The 24,857-nt window shown below is 32.6% G+C and overlaps 1 protein-coding gene and 1 long non-coding RNA gene across 3 annotated transcripts; both read right to left on the minus strand.

Annotated features, from left to right (window-relative positions):
• Nucleotides 1-10,223: 10,223 nt before the first annotated feature.
• LOC137814815 (uncharacterized) lies at nucleotides 10,224-14,298 on the minus strand. Its single transcript, XR_011081683.1, has 3 exons — nucleotides 14,251-14,298; nucleotides 10,608-14,162; nucleotides 10,224-10,523 (listed from the first exon to the last, which is right to left on the minus strand). It is a non-coding gene; the product is annotated as an uncharacterized lncRNA (long non-coding RNA).
• Nucleotides 14,299-20,186: 5,888 nt separating this feature from the next.
• On the minus strand, nucleotides 20,187-23,447 carry LOC137814808 (polygalacturonase At1g48100-like). 2 transcript variants are annotated; one of them, XM_068617719.1, is made up of 6 exons: nucleotides 22,270-23,447; nucleotides 22,001-22,168; nucleotides 21,861-21,905; nucleotides 21,567-21,774; nucleotides 21,399-21,480; nucleotides 20,187-20,912 (listed from the first exon to the last, which is right to left on the minus strand). In XM_068617719.1, the coding sequence occupies exons 1-6, from the start codon at nucleotides 22,645-22,647 to the stop codon at nucleotides 20,411-20,413; spliced, it is 1,383 nt and encodes a 460-aa protein (XP_068473820.1). In that variant the 5' UTR covers nucleotides 22,648-23,447; the 3' UTR covers nucleotides 20,187-20,410. The 2 variants fall into 2 exon arrangements, with proteins under 2 accessions (XP_068473820.1, XP_068473821.1); XM_068617720.1 differs by lacking the exon at nucleotides 21,861-21,905 and having other exon boundaries at nucleotides 22,270-22,903.
• Between the last annotated feature and the right edge of the window lie 1,410 nt (nucleotides 23,448-24,857).

The raw sequence follows: 24,857 nt of genomic DNA on the forward strand, positions 1-24,857 counted from the left end.
GTTTCACTAGAATCTTTGTAAGAAAAACATTTGGTAAATATTTACCTAAAATATTGAAGTCAAATTCTAAATTTTCAACTAATTATTTTAGCTTATGGATTATGAAATTCTAAAATCAATTTTTTGCATGAAAAAAAAAATAGATTACACAATATAAAAAATCAATTTATTATAAAAAAGAACTTTTGAATTGTGTAATTCAGAAGTCTTTCAAATTATATAATTTAAAACACTTTCTTTCTTAAATTTATTCATGATTTTATGTACTAAGGATGACATAAGACAGGGGTGGTGACGGTGAGACAATTTTATCTTTTAACTATGGGGTGTAGAAAGAAATGGCACAAGACACAAAACACAATGAAAAGATTTTCGTAATCCAACCCATTTGTTGTGGCTTCCAATTCCAATTCATTTTGGGAGATTTCTTTTTGCAGCCCATGCTTTCCTTCTGCACCTTCATATATCTTGAAATCTTTACTAATAACACAATTAGCACGGGTGGGATTGAAGAAAGAAATGCATTTCGGGTCAAACATATTGTCCACCCTAACACATCATAGTTATTGTATAAATATAAAACTGTAAAAAAATGGACAAATGCATGTATCCAACTTACAATCAAACATATAGTTTTTATTTAATCTATATTAATATATAAAGATCTTCATAATAGTTATTTTGGTATATACATTTATTTTTCTATTTTATTCTTATGTCAATATTTTATTTTATTATCTTAGAAATATATAATATGAGTTTTTTGTTATTTTGGATATTCATATCATTTTTTTTGGTATTCACTCTCATCTTTCTAATTTTATAATTTGAAAACAAAATGTAACTTTCTTAAAAACTTTTCACTTTCCTCTTTATTAAAAATATCACACTTTTCTCTCTATCAAAACTTCTCACTTCTCTCTCTCTTAATTGTCCTTAAACTGATTAGTTACAATATTAATGTATCTCAAACTTCACCCTCTCTCACATAGTTTTCTCTTAGAGACACATGCTTTCTCACTTTTTTTTTTCTCTTTCTCTTCTATTTTAGAGCTCATTCTCCTTTTTTTCTATTTTTTTTTTGTTTTGTTCCAATTGTTCCATCTTCTTTACATGCATTGTGTTTTTGCAAATAGAATTTTGTATAGGTTTACCATTGTCGTCATAAGCACATGAAGTTTGATCTTTTGGTTGAATTAAGTTGAATGACTCTTCATCTAACTAGCTCTCTTCTCCAATTCCCCTCACACACTTACTTTGTTCCCTTCACTCTCAAATGAATAAGTTTCTAAAAAAATATATTCATAACTTAACCACATTTTGTTTTATGTGTTTCAGATATACACATGGTGTCTGTTGCTATTTCTTCACCATTTTTCCCAAAAATCCTTTTTTTCTCTTTTTATTAAAGACTCAAATGTTATTTTTTTTCTTATCAAAAGCACTAAAATGATTGTTTTATAAAAAATAATTATTCATTACTTCTTTTCTATTTTTAAAGATAATATTTTAAGCCTTTAAAACTAAAAAGTGATAAATATTTTATTAAGCTTATTTATTTACATGTTTTTATTTTGTTTTCATGTTTCTTGGATAGAAGGTGTAGAAGTCATTAATCCATATGAGTAAAGAAAACCCAGAGAAGGAAACACAAAGATGAAATAGAAACAAGAGTATTTATTTATTTCAATTGACTTTTTAGGTAAAGAAAAAAGATTATCAATAAAAAATGATGCAATCATATATTTGTATTTGTTCAAATGTTAATAATGACACTAAAATTATTAAAATATTATAATTTCTCATTTATATATTAATTAATGAATTTAATTTTATAAATCTTATTAAATATATAATAGATATATATATATATATATAATATTTATTATTCGATTTTTAATATTAAACACAAATTATATAAATAATAAAATAAAATATGTGAATACATACATATTGGAACAAAACTTGTGTTTTGTGTTTTGCTAATAATAATGATGTTAATCATACAATAGGATGAGAATATGAAAAACAAATTATAATATATAAATAAATCACAAGCAAATCCCTATAAAAGAGGAGGAAAAGGCTAATGTAGAAGGAAAGCGATATAAATGAAATGATTAAATTCTTCCCTCTCTTTCCAATGATCTGTCATCAAAATAATAAAATCCCTCATTAAAGGAAAAACTAATAATTCATAAACATGAATAAATGCAGCAAAACACTACCAACACATGATAGTGATTCAGACGTGGATTTCTTTTCAGTCTCTTTCTCTCCAATTCACCACACTTTAGACAATTTTATTTGCAACCATCTATTCTAATTCCATTATATTTTGTTTTAATCTTTTTCTAAATTTATAACTAAACACATCTGTGTAAATAATTATAATTATAATATTTCTAAGTTATAAATTTTAAAAACAAAAAATCTTACATAAAGAGATAAGAACCATAAATGAGGAATTGACTGCTATATGGGTCCTGCGGTTTTTGTAACCACCAACTCCAAAGTTTCTCAATTTCTCATCACAAATTCACTTCCTTATCAATCACTGTTTTTTTTTTTTAATTTTAAACAAACTTAAGTATAAATTTCGTTTGCATAAATGGTAGATACAGTTTTATATTATTATTTCATCATAAATTATGACTTATGAGAAATTTGTTCATTTTTATAATAATCATCTTATACAACTTATATATGATGGTTTTATATTTGTTGATAGTGTAAATTATATTTTCTCTGTTATTTTAATACATATTTTAAATATTTAATTAAGGGTTCCTATATACAATATGTACAATAAATAATTTTCATAGATAGCATTATGATTTAATAGATAAGTTAATAATGTCTATTGTACAAAATAAACTTGTTTGTTAAATTATTATTACTACACTTAAAAGTAACAAACTCTATAAAATAAAAACTCATTTTAAACAAATTTCTCTATGAAGTTTATTGAATGAAGATTGTGATACATTATAAACTAAATAAAAGATAAGTACATGTGACTTGAAAAGAGGCTTATCCAAATTAATAAAGATTTTGAGGTGGGATTAAATTTGGTAGAATTTTAATATATAAATTACGTAAAAAAACATTTTCTCCCATTAGACTATTTGATATAAAAAATATAGTAGAAATAAAATATAAAGAGACAGAAAAAAAAAAAAACAAAGTTGAATTTCAATTATGAAGGGCTCAAAGCTTTAACACGATTGGAAAATGTATTCTTTCGAACGTATTTTTGGGTACTCACGAGAAATATGATGAATTTATTGGATGTTTTTAGTGAAACATGCACAAATAAATGTTTAAAATTTATCTCTGAAATAATAATAAAAAATTATATTCCCGTGAATTCTAAGATGTGATAATTATTAACGAAAATTATGTTAAAAATTTAGGATAATTGAGATCTCTAATGAAAAATATGTTTGTTTATAAATCTTTAATTTACCTCATCACACGTGATATGAAAGCTTTTATTTAAAAAAAATAATTTACCTCGTGACACAATATACTGTAAATAAAATTTTAATCTGGAAATTCCATTGCAGATGAAATAGTAACAAGGATGATTAATATTACTCATAAAAAGGTGCACGCACAAAAAAACAATTAAATTACTTGAAGAAATCAATATCATAAAACCTGATTTTAATTTAACCATAGAAAACTTCTTTGATAACTTGTAATCCTCAACTATAATTTCTTCATCAAAATCATAAAATATTTAGAAAAATAAAAGTAGATCTAAAATTGAAAAATTGCTTCAATCCGAACCACTTTAAATGAAATTGCATAAAATTTAAATTTTTAAACTATAAACTAATACGATACCTCTCGTGTTTTTGTTTTTTTTTACAAAGAAAGAATAAAAGGAAAAGAAAAGAAAGCAATTGTTATTCTATGTCGGTTTCTAACTCACCTAGTTTAAGAATGTGAAAACAAATGCCGTGCTTTAAACAGTAAAAGTAAATGCATTCATTTCACAACTCATTATAATAATATAATAATACTTTAAATTAAAAAATAAAATAAATATGGGTCCCGATTTTTGGACAACTCTAAATGAGTTGCTCCACCATACAACTGCCAACGTGGCAAAATAAATATTATTTTATTTGAATTGTGGGGTCCAGGCAAAATCTGAAATTTAGTGTTTAGGGTGCGGTAGAATGTGAAATTAGGTTTTAAGAAAGGGGCTGAAATTAGGTTTCTTCTTCTCCACCACATCGTCTTCTCCACCACATCGTCTTCTCCACAACATCGTCTTCTCCACCACATCGTCTTCTCCGCAAGCTATTTGTTCCAAGTTCTCCGCAACCTTTATGTGCAGCGGCGTTCGTGGTCGTCGTAGGTGCATCTATTTTCAGGGTGGCTTGGCGGTGGTGTCGTCTTCGATATCCTCCTTCCACGGTGGTTGGGCGGCGGTGTCATCTTGGACATCCTGTTTTCACAGTGGTTGGGTGGCGTTCTCCTCTTGCACATCCTGTTTTGAAAGGTAATACATTTATTTTTTTCATTTGTTTATTAAGTGAAACCTTGTTGTTGTGTGATTTTTGTTGTTGGGTCATTCCTGTTATTTGTCCTGTGGTGACCCTTGTATGAGCCAAAACAGATTTTTTTCGTATAGACTGTTAAGATAAATGTATATTCGTATTTGATGTTGGGTTTACTTTGTGGGTCTTTGTGGGTTTGTATTTCACTATTATTGTAGTATTTTTTTTCATAGTAGCATGTTAGGATACACAAAGAAAAGGGATTGGTGGAGCAACTCATTTAGAGTTGTCCAAAAATCGGGACCCATTTTTCTGGAGTATGACTTGATATTTTGTGGAAAATATTTTGTTGTTGGAAATATGTGTCTTACTGTAAAAATAATGCAGAGTGTTTGTTTGGAATGTTAGGTTGATGAGGTACCAAAATTTTTAAGGAAATTTTGTAATGTTGACATGGATAAGAAAGTTAAAAGGAGAGTGTTAGTGTTAGTGTTGATGTTGGTTGGGGAGGGCACTAGGTGGGGAGAAAGTGGGTTAAATCGGTTTTTTATATAGGCCATCAAAGTAGTTTAGTGTCAAGTAACCACAATGTTCACTGAATTTAGAGGGTTGCAGTATGTTGTGTCCCTAATAGGAGTATGTGGTGACCCACATGAGACTTCTTGCACAAACTTAACTGGGGAACTTTTTCTTGAAATTTCAATGGGGAGAAAGTGGATTAAATGAGTTATTTAGAGGCTATGAGAGTAGGAACCTGTGAATTAACCCCAAAATTTAGTAAAGTTAGAGACTAACAGTACATGGTGACCCTTCAGGGAATATGTGGTGACCCACTTCTTACTTCCTGCACAAACCCAATGAAACTTGTTATGGAAATATGAAGTGAGTGTTCATGTTTAGGGTTTGGGATGGGCATGATGTGGGGATAAAGTGTGTTAGATCAAGACTTTAGAGGGCATGAGTGTAAGGCAGTGACAAGTGAGCAGAAATCTAGTAAACTTAGAGGGTTGCAGTATGTGGTGACCCCAGTAGGAGTATGTGGTGACCCACATCACAGTTCCTGCACAAACCTAGCAGGGGAACTTTTTCTTGAAATGTCAATTGTGTTCATGTTGGTTAGGGAGGAACACGAGGTGGGGAGAAAGTGGATTAAATGAGTTATTTAGAGGCTGTGAGAGTAGGATCCTGTGAATTAACCCCAAAATTTAGTAAAGTTAGAGACTGACAGTATGTGGTGACCCTTCAGGGAATATGTGGTGACCCACTTCTTGCTTCCTGCACAAACCCAGTGAAACTTGTTCTGGAAATGGGAAGTGACTGAGTGTTGGTTGTAGTGGGCGATGAAGTGTGAATTGTTTCATTTTTTAAAGATTGATGTTCTTTCATTGTTGTTTGGTTTTAAATAACGTATTCAATGTTGATGAACATGTGCAGACGTCTTACGTTAATGATAAAGACGATCCCAATGAGCAAGGCATACCTGAAGAGCAAGGTGTACACGAAGAGCAAGGCCTATCTGATGAGCAAGGTGTACCCAAAGAGCAACATGTACCCGAACAGGAAGACGTACCCGAAGAGTAAGACGTACCCCAAGAGCAAGACATACTCGAAGACCAAGATGGGGGAGAAGAAAAAAGTAACATATTCACCCGAGTGAAGCATAGAGCAAGGAAACATGTGAAGTCGGCTGTGATGAAATCACCATGGACTAGGTATGGAAGGGGAAAAAATGATTTTGTTAGTCATAATTGAAAGGGATCGTACATGACGTGTTTAGTACTTAAGTATGTTTATTACGAAGTAGTTGTTAAGAATGATATATGTTTATTTCATTGGGTGTAATGTGGTTAGAGAATTTAAGACATGTATTTAGCAACAACGTTGTAATTTTAGTAACTCTAATTTGGTTGGACTTTTTGAAGCTTTATTTAATTTTAATTGTCTTCCATTTATGTGGTTGAAGTGAACATATTTTTTAAATTTAAATGTATGGCAGTGTCAACACACATAAACTAAGTTCATAGAAGCTAAGAAGGACAAGTAACCAAAAAATTCACTTAACACATGTAATAAGCATTGTTCAAACATGTGCTTATAAATTATAAATACAATTTTGTATCCTTAATTACACAATAATAGTCTTCATTGTGCATGTAGCCATGTTTGTAAGATGTGGAAGTTTAAACCATCCTTGAACGTCAGATTCTATCTTCCTCCCTCTTATTCAATAACTCCAATTGTTTTGCATCTGAATATATTTTGAATATTGAAATGTGAATTATAATATTGGATATAGGACATTGTTTTTTAAGTATAGACAATTTTTGAAACTGTACCTAGAGTCGGTGGATCGCGTATTACTGGATGAGAACAACGAACTTCCTCATCAGATGGTGGACATATGTCAAATTTGAAAACCTATAGGCATGAATCAGATGGTGTACATATGTTAAATTTTAAAACCTATAGGCATGAATATTGTAACGAAAGGCACAGTTGTCTGTACTATAGTTATAATGAAAGCCACATACCTTAACAATGTTGTTTATGGTTATATATTAAGGTAGAATGTTCTTTGATTCGAACTAAATATGACTACCTATAACAATATTAATGATTTCATGAAATATGAAATGGACTTATTTGAAAAAAAAGTTTTATGGAAGATAAATACATTCTTTAGCACAAAGACTGATCCTATTGCAATTTGTGATCCAAATTCCGGATCTTTTAACACCTTTGCATGTACACTTGCTCTAACTGTTCCTGTTGGATCCTGTAATAAAGATGTGTATAATAGTAATTTTTTTGTTGCATAAACTGAAAGGATCGAAAGAGTACATAAGGATGTAATCTTGACGAATGTGAACAATGTATTCAGGATGGAGTTTATGAATGACACATGTACAATTTTGTTATGTAATATTGAACAATTGTTGTACATGTTCAACCACCCACATGCAATGACTAGTTGTATATGTTTGAATGAAAGTTTTTTTACCATATTCAAAATATTTTGTAAGATTACAGTGTACATGGTTATCCCGAAAATGCGGATAATTTATTCTAAATCGATCAATTATGTGAGTAGTATTAGCAGTCATGCATTTTCCCTCAATGGTTGCATTTTAGCTTCTACTAAAAAATTGGATTGGTCCAAAATGGTAAACTGCTCAAGGGGTCCACTTTAGGTTCTACTACAAAAATTGGATTGAGCGAAAACGGGGCAGTGCTGAAGGGGTCCATTTTAGCTTGCATGAAAATAATTTAGATTGACTGAAAATAGGGCAGTGCTGAAGGGGTCCATTTTAGCTTGCACAAAAAATTTTGGATTGAGCGAAAACGGGGCAGTGCTGAAGGGGTCCATTTTAGCTTGCACGAAAATAATTTGGATTGATCGAAAATAGGACAATGCTGAAGGGGTCCATTTTAGCTTGCACGAAATTTTTTGGATTGAGTGAAAACGGGGCAGTGCTGAAGGGGTCCATTTTAGCTTGCACGAAATTTTTTGGATTGAGCAAAGATAGTCCAGTGCTGAAGGGGTCCATTTTAGCTTGCACGAAATTTTTTGGATTGAGCGAAAATAGTCCAGTGCTGAAGGGGTCCATTTTAGCTTACACGAAATTTTTTGGATTGAGCGAAAATAGGTCAGTGCTGAAGGGGTCCATTTTAGCTTGCACGAAAATTTTTGGATTGAGCGAAAAAGGGGCAGTGCTGAAGGGGTCCATTTTAGCTTGCACAAAAATAATTTAGATTGATCTAAAATAGGGCAGTGCTAAATGGGTCCATTTTAGCTTGCACGAAAATTTTTGGTTTGAGCAAAAATAGTCCAGTGCTGAAGGAGTCACTTTTAGCTTACACGAAAATTTTTGGATTGAGCGAAAACGGGGCAGTGCTGAAGGGGTCGATTTTAGCTTACACGAAATTTTTTGGATTGAGCGAAAATAGGTCAGTGCTGAAGGGGTCCATTTGAGCTTGCAAGAAAATTTTGGATTGAGCGAAAAAGGGACAGTGCTGAATGAGTCCATTTTAGCTTGCACAAAAATAATTTAGATTGATCTAAAATAGGGCAGTGCTAAAGGGGTCCATTTTAGTTTGCACGAAAATTTTTGGATTGAGCGAAAACGGGGCAGTGCTGAAGGGGTCCATTTTAGCTTGCACGAAAATAATTTGGATTGATCGAAAATAGGACAATGCTGAAGGGGTCCATTTTAGCTTGCACGAAATTTTTTGGATTGAGTGAAAACGGGGCAGTGCTGAAGGGGTCCATTTTAGCTTGCACGAAATTTTTTGGATTGAGCAAAGATAGTCCAGTGCTGAAGGGGTCCATTTTAGCTTGCACGAAATTTTTTGGATTGAGCGAAAATAGTCCAGTGCTGAAGGGGTCCATTTTAGCTTACACGAAATTTTTTGGATTGAGCGAAAATAGGTCAGTGCTGAAGGGGTCCATTTTAGCTTGCACGAAAATTTTTGGATTGAGCGAAAAAGGGGCAGTGCTGAAGGGGTCCATTTTAGCTTGCACAAAAATAATTTAGATTGATCTAAAATAGGGCAGTGCTAAATGGGTCCATTTTAGCTTGCACGAAAATTTTTGGTTTGAGCAAAAATAGTCCAGTGCTGAAGGAGTCACTTTTAGCTTACACGAAAATTTTTGGATTGAGCGAAAACGGGGCAGTGCTGAAGGGGTCGATTTTAGCTTACACGAAATTTTTTGGATTGAGCGAAAATAGGTCAGTGCTGAAGGGGTCCATTTGAGCTTGCAAGAAAATTTTGGATTGAGCGAAAAAGGGACAGTGCTGAATGGGTCCATTTTAGCTTGCACAAAAATAATTTAGATTGATCTAAAATAGGGCAGTGCTAAAGGGGTCCATTTTAGTTTGCACGAAAATTTTTGGATTGAGCGAAAACGGGGCAGTGCTAAAGGGGTCAATTTTAGCTTGCACGAAAATAGTTTCGATTGATCGAAAATAGGGCAGTGCTGAAGGGGTCCATTTTAGCTTGCACGAAAATTTTTGGATTGAGTGAAAACGGGGCAGTGTTGAAGGGGTCCATTTTAGCTTGCACGAAAATAATTTGAATTGATCGAAAATAGGACAGTGCTAAAAGGGTCCATTTTAGCTTGCACGAAAATAATTTGGATTGAGCGAAAATAGGACAGTGCTAAAGGGGTCCATTTTTGCTTGCACGAATTTTTTTGAATTGAGCGAAAATAGTCAAGTGCTGAAGGGGTCCATTTTAGCTTACACGAAATTTTTTGGATTGAGCGAAAATAAGCCAGTGCTGAAGGGGAGTCCATTTGAGCTTGCACGAAAATTTTTGGATGGAATGTTGCTTAGGCATAGTATCATGAAATTTTGTCTTCCACGCTTTGATCGTAGTTGTTTATGTTTTACCCAAATACTTGGTAAAAAAGTTGCCAAATTTTGAACTTTAACTTAATATTGTTAACTTTAAACTTATTTTAGTGTAGCAAAATGCACAAATGTAAATACTTAAAACTTTTTTTTGACTAAGTCCAACGAACTAAGAACGAAGTCATACTTAACCACGAACGACCGTTAAATTAACCTTCCACAGTATGTGGCACATGCTAATGGATCCTTTGGGTTTGAATACGAATAAAATCATTTCTAGAAAAACCTCTCATCATAATTACAAATGATGGAAACTAATTTTAAGTGTAATTAGAAGGTTTGTTGCATCATATGGTACAACAATATCCGTCTTCAATTCTCAGCATTATAAAGTTCGCACATTGTTCAACTCAATGGAAGTGTATGTAATCCATTATGTTTCTACAGTTATGAATGCTCCTAGGATACACTAAAACATGTAATGAATAACTACACAATTGCAGAACAAACAGCTTCACATGCAACGCACTCTCAACCACCATCATTCTGAAGTTCCACGAAAGTTGAACTCCCTCAACACATTTTCTCTTTCTGCATTATGTGCATCAAGGACCCAATTACAAACCATTTCTTGACGGAATGCTTGAAGCTCGTCCTGAAATTAATTTTGAAAATCAATTTTCAGTGCAGAATAAAACTTATAACTTGTACTCTACTAGTGAAGGGAACAAATACGTACGTTATTGTATTCAGGCATCGTCTTCCCGTCATAGTCAACCATACCATTCCACAGCTCAATATATTTCAAAACCAATACTTAACAATTATAACTACATAAAGAAAAGCACATAAAAATATTTACATATGAATATGCATAAAAATAACAAAAGTTTTCATTTCAATACTAACCCGTTTGGCTGTATAGGAAGTTTTTGTTTGACTACCTTGATGGGGGGACTATCCACCCCAACCAACACACACTTCACATTTCCAAAATAAATTTGCATTGGTGTGTACAGGAAGTCTAATGTGGGTCACCACATGTTACTACTTGGGTCACCACATACTGCAATCCTCTAAGTTGAGTGAATTTGTCATCAGTGGACACTGCCCTTCACTCATGGACTCTCAAAACCTGATCTAACTCACTTTCTGCCCGCATCATGCCCACCCCAACCAACATGGACTTCACATTTCCAGAATAAGTTTGCACTGGGTCTGTACAGGAAGTCTAATGTGGGTCACCAGATGTTCCTACTTGGGTCATCTCATACTGCAATCCTCTAAGTTGAGTGAATAATTGCTCACTTGACACTGCCTTGCACTCATGCCCTCTAAAGACCTGATCTAACACACTTTCTTCCCACGTAATGCCCACCCCAACCAACACGCACTTCATATTTCCAGAACAAGTTTGCACTGGGTGTGTACAAGAAGTCTAATGCGGGTCACCACATCTTCCTACTTGGGTCACCACATACTGCAATCCTCTAAGTTGAGTGAATTTTTGATCACTGGATGCTACCCTACACTCATGGACTCTCAAAACCTGATATAACACTTTCTGCCCACATCATGCCCAACCCAACCAACACTAACACGCTCTGCACATTTACATAATAAGTTTGCACAGGGACTATGCAGGAACTATAATGTGGTCACCACATATTCCTACTAAGATCACCACATACAACAATGCCCTAAGTTGAGTGAATTTGTGATCTCTGGACACTACCTTACACTCATGGACTCTAAAATCTGATCTAACGCATTTTCTACCAACATCACGCCCAACCAAACCAACACCAACACGCACTTCACATTTCCAGAATAAGTTTGCAAAGGGACTGTGCAGGAAGTCTAATGTGGTCACCACATATTCCTACTAGGGTCACCACATACAACAAACCCATTGAGTGAATTTGTGATCACTGGATACTGCCCTACACTCATGCTGCATACTGTGATTTCGGTATATAGATGGATAAAAACAACTCTACATACATGGATAACAACAGCTCAACAAAAAGGATATGGTGCAAACTATGTTTCTTCATATTTATTGGGTTTATTGAACGGTTATCCAACTGTATATAACTAGGGCCAAAATCACAGGAAAAAAAGTATTGTTGGAAATCATTAACCGTAAAATTGGAAACAAAAAGATCTTATTGTAGTATGACATTTTACCCCATGGGCATGTTTGGTTGCACTCTGCTGCCCTGCTTCACAGAAATAACATGTTTTATACATACAGAGATGCAAAGTCACACATTCATATTTTTACAAACATGCTATACAAAATTAAGAGCATCTCATGGTAATTTCTTAAATATAGATTACAAATTCATATTCTCATTCCCTTTTGTCAACCACACTCTGTTTTTCAGCATTTTATAACAATGATTGGTTAAAAAGTATTTACTGCTTAGAACTGTCTATGTCACATCTAGGTAACAAACAATTACAATGACATTGGACTCAAGCTTCAAAGCTTAATGTAATGTTTATTTTGCATCAGAGTATTGACAACATGATGCCAGCTTCCACAGATTTTGGAGTTGCAATCGCTTAATGACTTGGGGTTTTCTGAAACATATGTGAGATGTTTGCAGGTATGGTATTAAATTATACCTGAAAGTGTATGTCAAATGTTGAGTACTATAAAGAAAACCTTTGATTTGTTATGCTTTGTATTTTCTCAACCAATATATTACATGCTACAATGCGTGACAAATTTCGGAGGTTGTCAACAGCATGAAAGACCTAATACATATCTGTGCACAACACAGAGTTGGGGTAATAAGTAATTTGCGTGTAGTTTTTATGATGAGGTTACCCTATCGTGTTCTATTTTCAATTAATCTAGTTGTATGAAACTGTTTTAATTTGGGCTTTTGGAATTATATTCTTACATTGGCCATTAGTCTTGCCTGCAAAGTGTTTCAAACAATTATCCTCTACTAACAACAACCTCAAAGCTCAACATGCAATAGATGCAGGAAATGGAGCACATGTCAAATGTTCATGGTCTCCCAACTTATACAATCACACTCAATAAGCTGATGGACTCTAAAAATCTTATCTAACGCACTTTTTGCCCACATCATGCCCACCCCAACCACATATTCCTACTAAACCCTAAACCAACAATTACCAAACTCGTTTGTTTAACGATTAGAACATACAATTTATATGCTCTAACTTCATCACTGTGAAAAAAATTTATCAATTTTATATCAATGTGTCTAGTAATAACAACAATACCAACAGTTCAACATTCAAGGAAGAAAAGCTTCAAACTTCCTTCAACACGAAACTCAAACTAAAATTGAATCAAAAGAGGCTCTACAACAACATCAAAATCACACAACAATGTTTCACTTCATAATAAATTGAATCAAAAATATATTATCTTTATCACCTAACCACCATGAAAAGAGATGGAGGGCGTCCACCGAGCAAACACCGGTCGACGACGGCAACGAAGAACAAGACCACGGAACCACGACACAGGAAACCAATACAACAACAAACTGCAAGAGGGAACGGTGCACTGGAGAACCACGAGACCTTTGCGAAGAAGAAATTCAAAGAGGGAACGGTGCACTGGTGAACCACAGGACCAAAAAGAAGAAGAAATTGAAAGAGGGAGAGTTCAGCCACCAAAAGAAGAAGAAATTGAAAGAGGGAGAGTATCGTAACCCTAATGGAAATTTGAACCAAAGATTAAACCTTTTCAAAAAAAAAATTGTGGACCCCGCAACAACAATTTAATATTTATTTTTTTGCCACATGTGCAGTTGTACACTGGAGGAACGAGATAAGCGGTTGTTCAACCAACATTTTCCAATAAATATAGTTAAAATACTAATTATGGAAGAAAAGAGGTAGAATAATAAAGATGGGAAGAGGAGAGGAAGCAGGTATCTAGAGAGAGAGGTTGAGATCGAGAGAGTTATCGTGCAGGTGATGTTGGTGGTCGTTCTTACGTTGTTTGGGAGTGGGACGTGGCGAAGGAGATGTCGTTGATGACGGAGTTGTGAAACGCAAAGGTTGTCCTCTGAATTCAACCTCGTTTGTGAAATCTTCCCACTCGAATGATGGCATCCAACCACTCTGTTGCTCTGTCGCCACTTTCCTCTTCTTCTCACTCTTCTCCAATTCCTCCAACTCCTTTCGTCTCCGATCACGCGCGTCTCGAAACCTCCGCAAAAGCGCGTAAAACTCCTCCATCTTCGTCTCTTCTTCCTTCTCCTCGTCTTTTCCCTTCCTCTTCTTGTTTTCCATGAATCTGCATAATATAACAGGCAAAACCCTGATTTCATAACAGAAAGAAAGAACAGAAGAAGAAGGAAGAAGATAATGAAAACAATGTCTACGTCTGCTAGAGGGATGGAGGTGGCCAAGTACCAAATTTGAAACGCTTAATTTCCCTTCTATGCTTTCCTTTTATAACCATACTTAACAAATGTGGATTATTTTGTGTTGTTTATTTTTATAATAAAGGCCAAACAAGTACAATTTTACTAATTATTTTTCTCATTTCCAGTTTAATTCAAATTTTAAATAAAACCGTTTCAATATAATATTTTCATACAATGTATTAATTTCAATATTATTATATATAATTAAATATTAAATTTAATATAACGTTAAATTAGACAAAATATTGTTACTCAAAAAGTTGTCATGTTGTTATATTATTATTTGAAAGATTATATTTTTTCAAAGAAACTACAACATTAGATGGCATTGAGACGAATTAATATATCGAATTTTTTTAAGCTTAGAGAATGGAATTCAAATTGAATAAAAAATAAATATCTTTTGAAAAATACTATATATAAATTTAAAGATTTCATTATTCATTTATGAAACATTGTTTCTGTAAGATCCTTTTTTAAGTTTATGAATTGGTTATCTATTTTTTTGAAGTTCGTAAATATAATAACGGAAGAGAAGGGCATAACAGTAAATGAAGATTGGGTGTTTGGTGAATTTTAGTCACGTCACGTCACCATGTTAGAATATGAGACACTCAACAACTTAAACAGAACACAATACCAAATAAATGGCTGTTTGGGATAGCTGACGTATCATTGTTCGCGTCACTGCTTTTTGCTACCTTGCGCTTCGTGTGATGTGTCCTGTCCTCTCCCTCCACACTACGTTAGTCAGCGGAGTAATTATGGGGCAACATGATTAAATTAAAAATAATGAGTGGTTCATAAAAAAATGTTTTTTCATTATAAATTGCATGAGAATATATTCAAAATTATAACTTTTTTATGTTAATTAAAAACATTTCAATGCATTAAGTAGTTTCTAAAAAAAGAGACGGTGATGGTTATTTAAGGTATAACAAATTATGAGTGTCTTATAATTTTTTTATTGAAAATGGAATGAATTTTGTAAATATTATAAAAAAATCACTAAATAAAATTAATTTTAGAAAAAAATAATAATTAATTATTATAATGATTAAATTATAAATTATTTATTTTTTTAAAAAAATATTTTTAAATTGATTTATATGTTTCTAAATTGTTATCTAATTAGCTACCAAAGTTTTAATTTCCAATTATTTTTAAATTTGATAGAAAAAAATTAGTTATTAATTAGATATCAATTTAGAAATTATTTATCAATAATAGAAATTAATTTAGAAATTAATTTTTTTTTAATTTCTAAAATATCTCTAATTTAATCTCTCAACTAATTAATTTTAATTTCTATTTTTTTTTAAATATGGTGCATGAAAAAAATTATTGATGTGGTCCACCCCCTACTTATTTGAAAGGGGGACAAGTAAGTGATCCTTAGAAAGTTGAGTAAATTATGAACTTTTATAACTTCATAATTCAATTTTTTGGATTATTCTTTTATTTTTTTGTAATGGGTAATGTCTAATGCAATCTGACTGACTTTATTCCCTACTGATTGAATGATAGTAAATATTTTTTTTAATTTCTTAACAAAAATGATTCTAATATATGGAATCCTCTTAATTTTGTAACTTTATATACCTTTTCACATTATTTTCTTTGGAGTCCAATGTTTAAGTTTGAAAAATATCTGCTATTTATTATTTGATTTTTCTTATGTATTTTCATGACTGCGATATTTTAATAAATTTAAATAATTTTTTTTATGTAAGTTTGCTTCGTATTATTTTTAAATTTTCTTAAGAAACTAAATATTATTTTTCTTCTTAAAATCTAAGTTTGAGATATTTTTAAACTTAAATTTAGTTTTACTTAAACCAAGATATATGAAATTATAAGAAATTAATAAGAAACAAAGTTACCCAAAGTACATTTAAAATTATAAAAATCTCACAATTATGGAACTATATAAGAAAACTCAAATAAAAAAGTCTAGACATATAATAACTTATAAATGGGCACGTAATAAAACCATGTGAAAATATATAAGAAGTTCCAAACCAACAAGATTCTACGTATTTTTTGACATTTTTTTCCAATAAAAAATCACTTTAAAAATACTACAACTACCAAATAAATCAATATTACATATAATTTTAAGAAAGTTATTTTAAAATATTACAATTAGAATAATATAATTTTCCCGCTCATTTAAAGTACGCGTTTAATTGTTTAAAGTGCATAAATTTACGCTTTAAGTGTGATTAAAATTTTACTTAAGACAATATTACGAATTTAAACAGATGTTCTTTTTGGTTTATTTACTTAAAACAAAGTCATGATTATTTAAGTGACACATATTCATTATGTGACAGCTTTTGAGACGAAAATGTTGTGACAAATTTGTATGTTATAAAAATGTTACTAGTCTTTTCTATTCAATTTATAGTAACTTCTGTAGTAAAACATGATAACATATTTTTTTCTCTTACACACGTCACTGACATATTTTGAACAAAAATGTTTATTTCAAACAATATTACCCCTATAAATTTTACTTGTATTTTTATTAAGAAGAATTTTTTTTTAATTTTTTTTATTATTAATATTAATATTTATTGTGGATATAAGATGGAGTAAGAGTGTCAAAAATATCATATTATAACCCTATTTGGAATGCATTGTATTCTTTTTATATCAGAATTTTTAGAAACAATATTTTGTCCCAAAACACCCTCATTTAAAATTGGTCACAAGAGATATATCACAAATCATAAAATAAAAAATTTATATAGAATATGAGTCGTTTGAATCATGAAACAGAGATGGAATTATTAGCAGATTGAATCATAATAGGTTGCTGATCACTTTTCGTGGAGTACATGGGGAATCCAAATCCTTAGCACCATTGATTTGTTTCTGAATCTTTTATCATATCTTACCATTTTTACTACTAGCTAGTCAACACACTCCACATCCACATATTGTGCCCAGAAATATCTACAATCCCATTAATGGCTTTATGAGAGAAAATAACAGTAGCTTTTATCTTTTTCCTACATAAAAATGCCAATGATATTTCACGATCTCCCTTCTCTGTGGCTCTCATTCTCCCTCTCTTTTGTTCCTTGCTTTATCTTCTTTTCCAAACAGTCTCCTGAAGCATCATAATGGTTAAGGAAAGTGGTATTTGTATGCTATCTTTAGATGTCATTTATAAGAAAAATAGAAATAAAGTATTAGTTTATGATTGATCAAGTTGAAAGTGGGAATCATGAGATGCCATAAAATGTCCTAGATTCTTTTCTCACTTTTTTTGTTAACTTTAGATTTTCAACTTTATTCCATACCCACATTCATACGACGTCCTTTAATTAATCTTTCAGGAGTTAATTCACCTTCTCCTTCTTGGAATCTGCAACCATTTTACAGAAGGAAGACCAAAATAATTAAAAGAAAAAACTCATTAGACTCGATACCTATGTTACACTAACTATCCCGAGCCAATGAAATCGGGTTTATATGTTCATTCATTGCCCATTGGCACTGATATAGAAATATGTTGTAGTCACCTATTATTTCTTGGAAAAGGCTTTTCTGAGTTTGGTTAGACATGGTGTTAGGCCATGTGCATTGCTTGTAATGATCTTTGTGACTCGTGTCATGAGAACGAATGATCCTGAACAATGAAAGAAAACTTGAAGGAAATTTGAAAATGGATTCTGTAATTGCAGTAGAAAAGGTGTGCAGAATGATCAATCATGAAGTGAACTGGATTTGGAAGAAGAATGTTCATTGTACTGCAAAACAATAATCAGTGGACTACAGAAGTAGAGCAGAAGAAAGAAGGAAGAATGTGCTGAAATTACTATTTTATAAAGCATTTGATATATAAATATACAGACGCACTCATTAAGTCTCTTCTCATCGTATTAACAGTATTAGCCATTATATGTGCTTGTAACAATCATATACAGCTAACAAGATTGAAGACAAAAAAATTGATTCGATTTGAGCATGTTTTATTGTGAAATATATTTTTTGAGATCTCTTTAGAATCTCAAATTAAAGGGTGTGCTGAAGCAGCTGATTAATTATACGATGATGAAAGAAAGTTATTCGTTAGATGAGACCATTAGTCTATAAAGAGAGCTATCACCAAAATAAAGTTGCCCTAGGTGAGATGGGATGAGATTAAATGACATGACTTGACTTAAGAGAGAAAAAGTTTAGGTGTTATATATATGAAGATGTTCTTCAGTATTTCTTCTTATTTATATTTACATTATTCTTCACCATTTAACAAATTAAAAACAGTGCTTTGAAAGGAAAATTATGTTACAAAGTTTATTATGCCATTTTTTGTTCATATTCATACATACATTCAGGTAAAGATTGAAGAACAAGCTTAGAAAACCTATTCTACTATGTAGGTTTTTCAGAAAAGAAAGAAAAAACTAGAATCTTGTGTGAATTTGTGATTGATATTAGTGTTTAGTTCTGCATTTTTTTATGTATAAGAATCTTTTCTTTATATATTTAATCAAGAAAAATCCAAAAGAAAGTCCTCCATAGACACAAAGATTTGAAAAAGGAAAAGAAAGAGATAATCCTTCATTCTAAATGACCCCCTAATCATCATTGTTCATCCTTTTCGCACCCACATTTTGGTACAACAAATTCATAAACCTTACATTCATATACCCAAATTTTGTTGAACATATCTTGGATATTGGGAAGAAGTTAAGTTACCTAGGGTTGAGTTATAATGATGTGCAAGGGTGTGACGAAATAAAACCCAACTTCTTTAAAAGGTTGGTTATAGTTTGAATTATATATGACTCGTTTTTTGTTTAAATTAAAAGAAAAGGAGAAAGTGCAATTGGACTTATTATAGGTTGTGCAGGATAACTTTTTTGATGTTGAAGATACATATAACTTATTGATGTTAATTATGAAGAGTATGAGCTATGATTAGCGTGGCCACTGAGTATGCATGACTGAAAAGGCAATTTGACTAAACTTCCTCTTGAAATCACTCACGCTCACTAACTACTATGTTATTATATGTGATACTACTTTTTTTGCTTTGATTTCCGGATACATTCTTTTTGTTTGTTTACACTCTTGTCAGTCATCGTAATGAAGACACAAATGCCAAGGTAGTATTGGAATCTCTTCAAGTTTCTGATTAAATATATACTCATCTCATCATTCATCCTGGACCAAGTTTTATTAACTTTCCGTGGGAGACAAAACTTTGGTGCTTCTGTTAAAGCATTAGCTTCTATAAAAAGAAATACCAAATTCATCAGCTCTCACACTATTGGTTTGCTAAAATAGCGTGCTATCATCCATAAACAATTCAACTTCGCTGTTTCTTTCTTTATAGGATGTCCGATGGATACTGGGATGTCAGGTATATAAAGCTATTCAAGACCCTCCATCACTCTACTTAATGCCAGTTTATTGATTAAGGTAATGGAGCTTTTATAACCAAATCTTCTGCTTTTTTATGCAACTAGAAACTTTTTACACTAAGTATATACATATTGTGAATCATGTGGGAGGAAAGGAATGACTAGGAAATTATTTATGACAAGTTGACTGATGAATTTCAATCTCTGATTCTGAGAAATTATCCATGACCATAACAAACGGAATTGTGTGTTGATACTGTGTATTACAGACATGCAATCTTTACATTAGCAAACAACACCTCATAACCAACATATTTTGAAGTGTTTTTTTTTTATCATTTTAACTACGTCCTTTGAATTTGTGATCAGGATTAAAATAAATGATGAATGAGTTTAGAGTAAGCATTTGAAAGTCCACGTGGTGAATCAGAAACTGGTAAGAGTACGTGTTTCACACAATTAGCCACGACACTGGTGTGGGAGTAGTGGGGTTGCAAATTCAAGTTCATATACAAGCAATGAATCAGGCAATTAAATTCAAACGCCAACCGTTCCTGAATAATCACGCGACATATAGTTCAGAATTGGGGAGGAGTATAAAAAACACAACTCCTGAACAATCACAAGATAATTAGATTCAACATCATGCTATGTATTCCCTAATGGCCTAATCACTTCCCTAGTAAATAATTATATACATGCTCACATTTTTGCCCAACACATAATGTAGTGGGTCAGCAACGAGTTATGTCAAAGTCTAACACGGATTGAGGAGTGCCCTCGAGCAAGCATGAGACTGGTGGAATGGTTAGTGTCTCCAAATCTCCATATGCATTCCAACAGAAAGGGTCATGCACTATGTCTCCTTGAGCTGGAAGAAGCTCAATTTCTGAGAGTGTTAAGTTGGTGCATGGGACAGAGTCACTGCAAGAAAAACGCATAGGCGGGCTCCTTATATCATAAGTCCCCTTTATGTTTGTGTAAACAATATTTGATACAGATACTGCAGAGGTCTTGTTGGTGCAATCCTTAGTGAGGCAGTAGAATTGGTCGATTATGATGGGATTTCTTACACTAACCATATGAATATTGTTGAATGTCACTCCAGACACTGATCCTGATCCACCTTGCCAAGTCTTGATCCTAACCCCATTTTCTGTCACTTTTATAAGCGAGTCTCTCACCATAATGTTTGAAACACAGGCTCGAGAGTTGTGATTCCCCAGACTACCAATGCTGCATGAGTTATACAGACAACAGTTATGTCATAGAAGCTTTAAGCCAACATTGAAATCTATTGAAAATTACTGTGTTTAGAGTATAACTTGTTTTTTGACGAGTTTAATGATTTGTAGTTTTTAATCAATTATAAAGAATATGTTGTATTAAAAAGTATGTTATTATCCCTCTTCGATTATTTTATTTTTGACACAAAGCACCCTTCAAGCTTAAATTATAGTTTATTTATTTAATAACTTGAGATTTTGATACACTTAGTTCAAGACATGGTGTTTAGAGTCTTTGTGACAGAGTAATCTATCAAGAGTGCCATGATTGTCTCTTCTGTTCTACATTATAAAAAATCAAAACAGCGGACTGAAGCAAAAGTTAAGCGAGTATTTGGCTTATTTTATGTTTTAGAGGAACAATGATTTTCCAGATATCATAGTTACCCGCTAGATGAGGAGATTAAAACCTTTTCTGAAAGTAAATAGTAGTTACCTAATTCCATGACCAGGGCCACATGTAATGTTCTTAATATCGACATCATTGCAGCCGGATCCAATGGAAACACAATCATCACCTGTAGAAGATTATTCACCAAACAACATTAATAATGCCTTTTGATGCAAAAGCAGTGAAGAATTAGAAGAGTTTTTCGTTCCTAACCATTAGAAATAACAGAATTGTATATCTTCACGTCATTTGTATTTTCTATGTGAATTCCATCAGTATTGGGGCTAAGTTTTGGAGCTGTTATGTAGATTGATTCAATGTGGACGTTTTTGCAGCCATCAAATCTGAAATGGAACTGGGGGCTGTTCTTTACCCTTAGTCCTTGCACAGTTAAGTTGGAGCTCATAAAAAACCTTATGGCCTGCGTCATGCAGAATTACGCTCAATCACAATGCAAACTATACAGATAGAAGATGCAAATAGAAAAAAAAGGGCATGAAAGCTCACAATTGGGCTATCACAGGGTCCAGGGAGTGTTGTCCCATTAGGTCCCTGAGGCATTTATTGGTAGGGAACATGGAGTTAGAGGCTGCTTGAAGGACCCAAATTGTTGAACAAATAAAGCAAACATTCAAATTCATTAGTACCTTGTGAGGCTTACAGGGAAGGTCCCACCATTTTTCTCCTCTCCCATCTATTAAACCACTTCCTTCCATTGACATTCCATTGATTCTATAAAACACCAACCATTGGTGCCTACTGTTGTTCTTTGGCCAAGATTCGGGTCCATCAGGTGGCATAAGAGTGCCATCAACCTTATCCATATATTTGAGCCAGAAAAGTCCATTAGTAAACTTTAACCTTAAAAAATGTAAGAAGAGAAGGGCCAAAAGTTGCAAAAATAAGTATACATTACCTTCAACACCATGAGACTTTGACAAGGACCAGTGAAGATAGTGGACTGAATGAGGAAAGAGAAACCTTGAGGTACAAGAATAGCATTAACTGCTGATTCACTTTGGCAAGCAGTGTCCCATGCCATCTTAAATGACTCTGTATCATCTGTTTTTCCATCTCCTATTGCTCCAAATGTTCGTACATCCAAAACGCCAGAAGCATTGTTATTGTTCTCATTATGAGGAGGGCTAGGAGGTGCAGGATTTGAATGTTTAGAAGACTTATGAGAATGTGAGTGCTTGTGTTTTGTATGAGAATGATGCCTAGCTTGGACCAGAAGACATAAAGTAAGGAAAAATATAGACAATGCTAGTGGTAAAATAGGAGAATGCTTCATTCTGAAAAACTTTATCTGGGAGTGAAAAAAACAAAGAAAAGAAGGGGAAAAATAACTAGGAAAGTGAAGAAATCCTGAGACCAATTGGCTTAGTCACGCACTGCAAACAGCAAGGAGAATGTAATTGTGTGACTGAGTTATTAGAGCCTGGGTTTTGGGGAGTAGAAATAAAGCAGTGTGTCTAGTTTGGTACCACAAGTGAGCACTAGAGCACAAGTTGCAATAAGTTTAACTGAGTTTGGCCTTTGGAGTGCATGCAGAATCGAAAAGCTTAAGTTACTATATATAATAGCAAATCATAGTGGAAGGTCTGCTAAAGTTTCATCTTCACGTTACCAATTTTTATAATGGCTTTCATAGTGAGAAACGACAAATAACTCATAGCATTGGCCTTCCTTTAAGAATGTGGAGTCTGCATATGACTGTTCTGAAAAGAACCGAAACGGAATAACGAGATATCAGATTAGTGGGTAGTCGATAAGCCTCCCATGTTCTTCCCATAACATAACTGCCACTTTCTTTTCCCCCCCAGATTTTCTTAATATAATTAATGAATCAATTACACATATACACGTATGTTAAAGTTAGATCACAAAAATTAAACCCTTGCTTCTTATATACAAACAACCTCTTGTAAACACTCATAGAAAAACAATTTGTAACCACCGAGACATGGTTGTTCTGGTTTAACAAGGATCTCAATTTCGAGTTCTCGAGAGTAGTTGTCTATGTATGTATGCATGCATTCATCCTTGTTTTATTATTAAACAAGCATAAACGGTTGCAGACGAAGTGTGTATACAATAAATGATTTAGTTCTACAAATGTTCAAGTGACCAACCCAACAAGTTAGAAACATTAATGAAGGATTACATTTCATTTGGTTGCAATCTCAAAAGTGAATTATGCCAAAGGATGCTAAACACTGATGTCTATACTCTATACATGGTGCTAGTCGCTAGATTGAAAAAAATGAATACTCTGTTAAAATCCCAACGTCAATATAATGTAAAGAATAGCAAAGAAGACAAGAAGCATGGGGCCAACGAACTTTATCCCAGGATGGTTTTAAAATACACGAATGCAGTTTTGCGAGTAAATAGTTAAGCTTTGTTTACATAATAATTAAAATATGAATCCTGTTAGAGTATCTAAGAACACAAGTTGAAGAATACATAATACATTAGTAATATGATATGTTAGTTGTGAGAATGTGTCACTTTAATTCTTTAACCAGAAATTCACGATGTGAATACACAATATTTTATGTCTGAAACGTCCATCACTATGGAGATGAAAATTCATCTTTCTGCTTTTCTTCCACTCTATAAGAGCTAGAATGTTCCCAGTTTCTTTCTTTGGCAGCCCAAATGGTGACACTAATTCGGGTCAGGGTTTCTCAATTCCTTGTGCTACTGATAGCCAATTATGGCACTTTGGTATTTTTGTCAGTAATGCTCTCAAGTGGAAACTCATATGTGTTATTTTCAAAAAAAAAATTATTAAGAAGTGCATTTTAATTCATATGAACTAATTTAGCTCAATTTTATAAAATTGTTTATAAAATAAAATTTGTATTTATTTATATATTACGAAATATTGTAAATTTTATTGCAGTTAGAATCTCAACACTTTAATTTTTGTTTTATTTAATTCATTTGAGTTGCAACAACAGTTCTTTTTTTCCACATTTCGGCGTGGGAATGGCCCCTTTTTTCATTATGATGAGACACCACATTCAGTGGATCGTAATTCCAAACCACCAATGATAATCCATAAACTGCGTTTAGCATGCAAAAAGTTAATTGCTAAAACCCAATCCAATTCTTCAATAGTTTTTGCTTTGAAAGCCGAAAGACAAAAGTGGATAGCCAAAAAGGCTACGTTGTGCTGCACTCAACCAATCTTAATTTCTTAATCCAAATATAACTACAAAAAAAAACCATTATTTTCACTACATTAGTTACTATAAGTTAAATTTTGTAATGTTTTTTTGTGAATTTTAATTTATTTAATGAATTATTTTTTCTTTTTTAATTTTTAATCACTTTTAACTAATATAAAAGTGTGTTAAAATATATGTAATATATATATATATATATATATATATATATTTATTCATATGTATGAAGAGCATTCTCCTCATAAACCGTTTTTTTTACACAATTACATTTATTTTTCCATTTTATTCTTGTATCTATTTTTTATTT

The sequence above is a fragment of the Phaseolus vulgaris genome, chromosome 1 (genome assembly GCF_000499845.2).
Source record: "Phaseolus vulgaris cultivar G19833 chromosome 1, P. vulgaris v2.0, whole genome shotgun sequence".
Classification (NCBI taxonomy): Eukaryota; Viridiplantae; Streptophyta; class Magnoliopsida; order Fabales; family Fabaceae; genus Phaseolus; species Phaseolus vulgaris.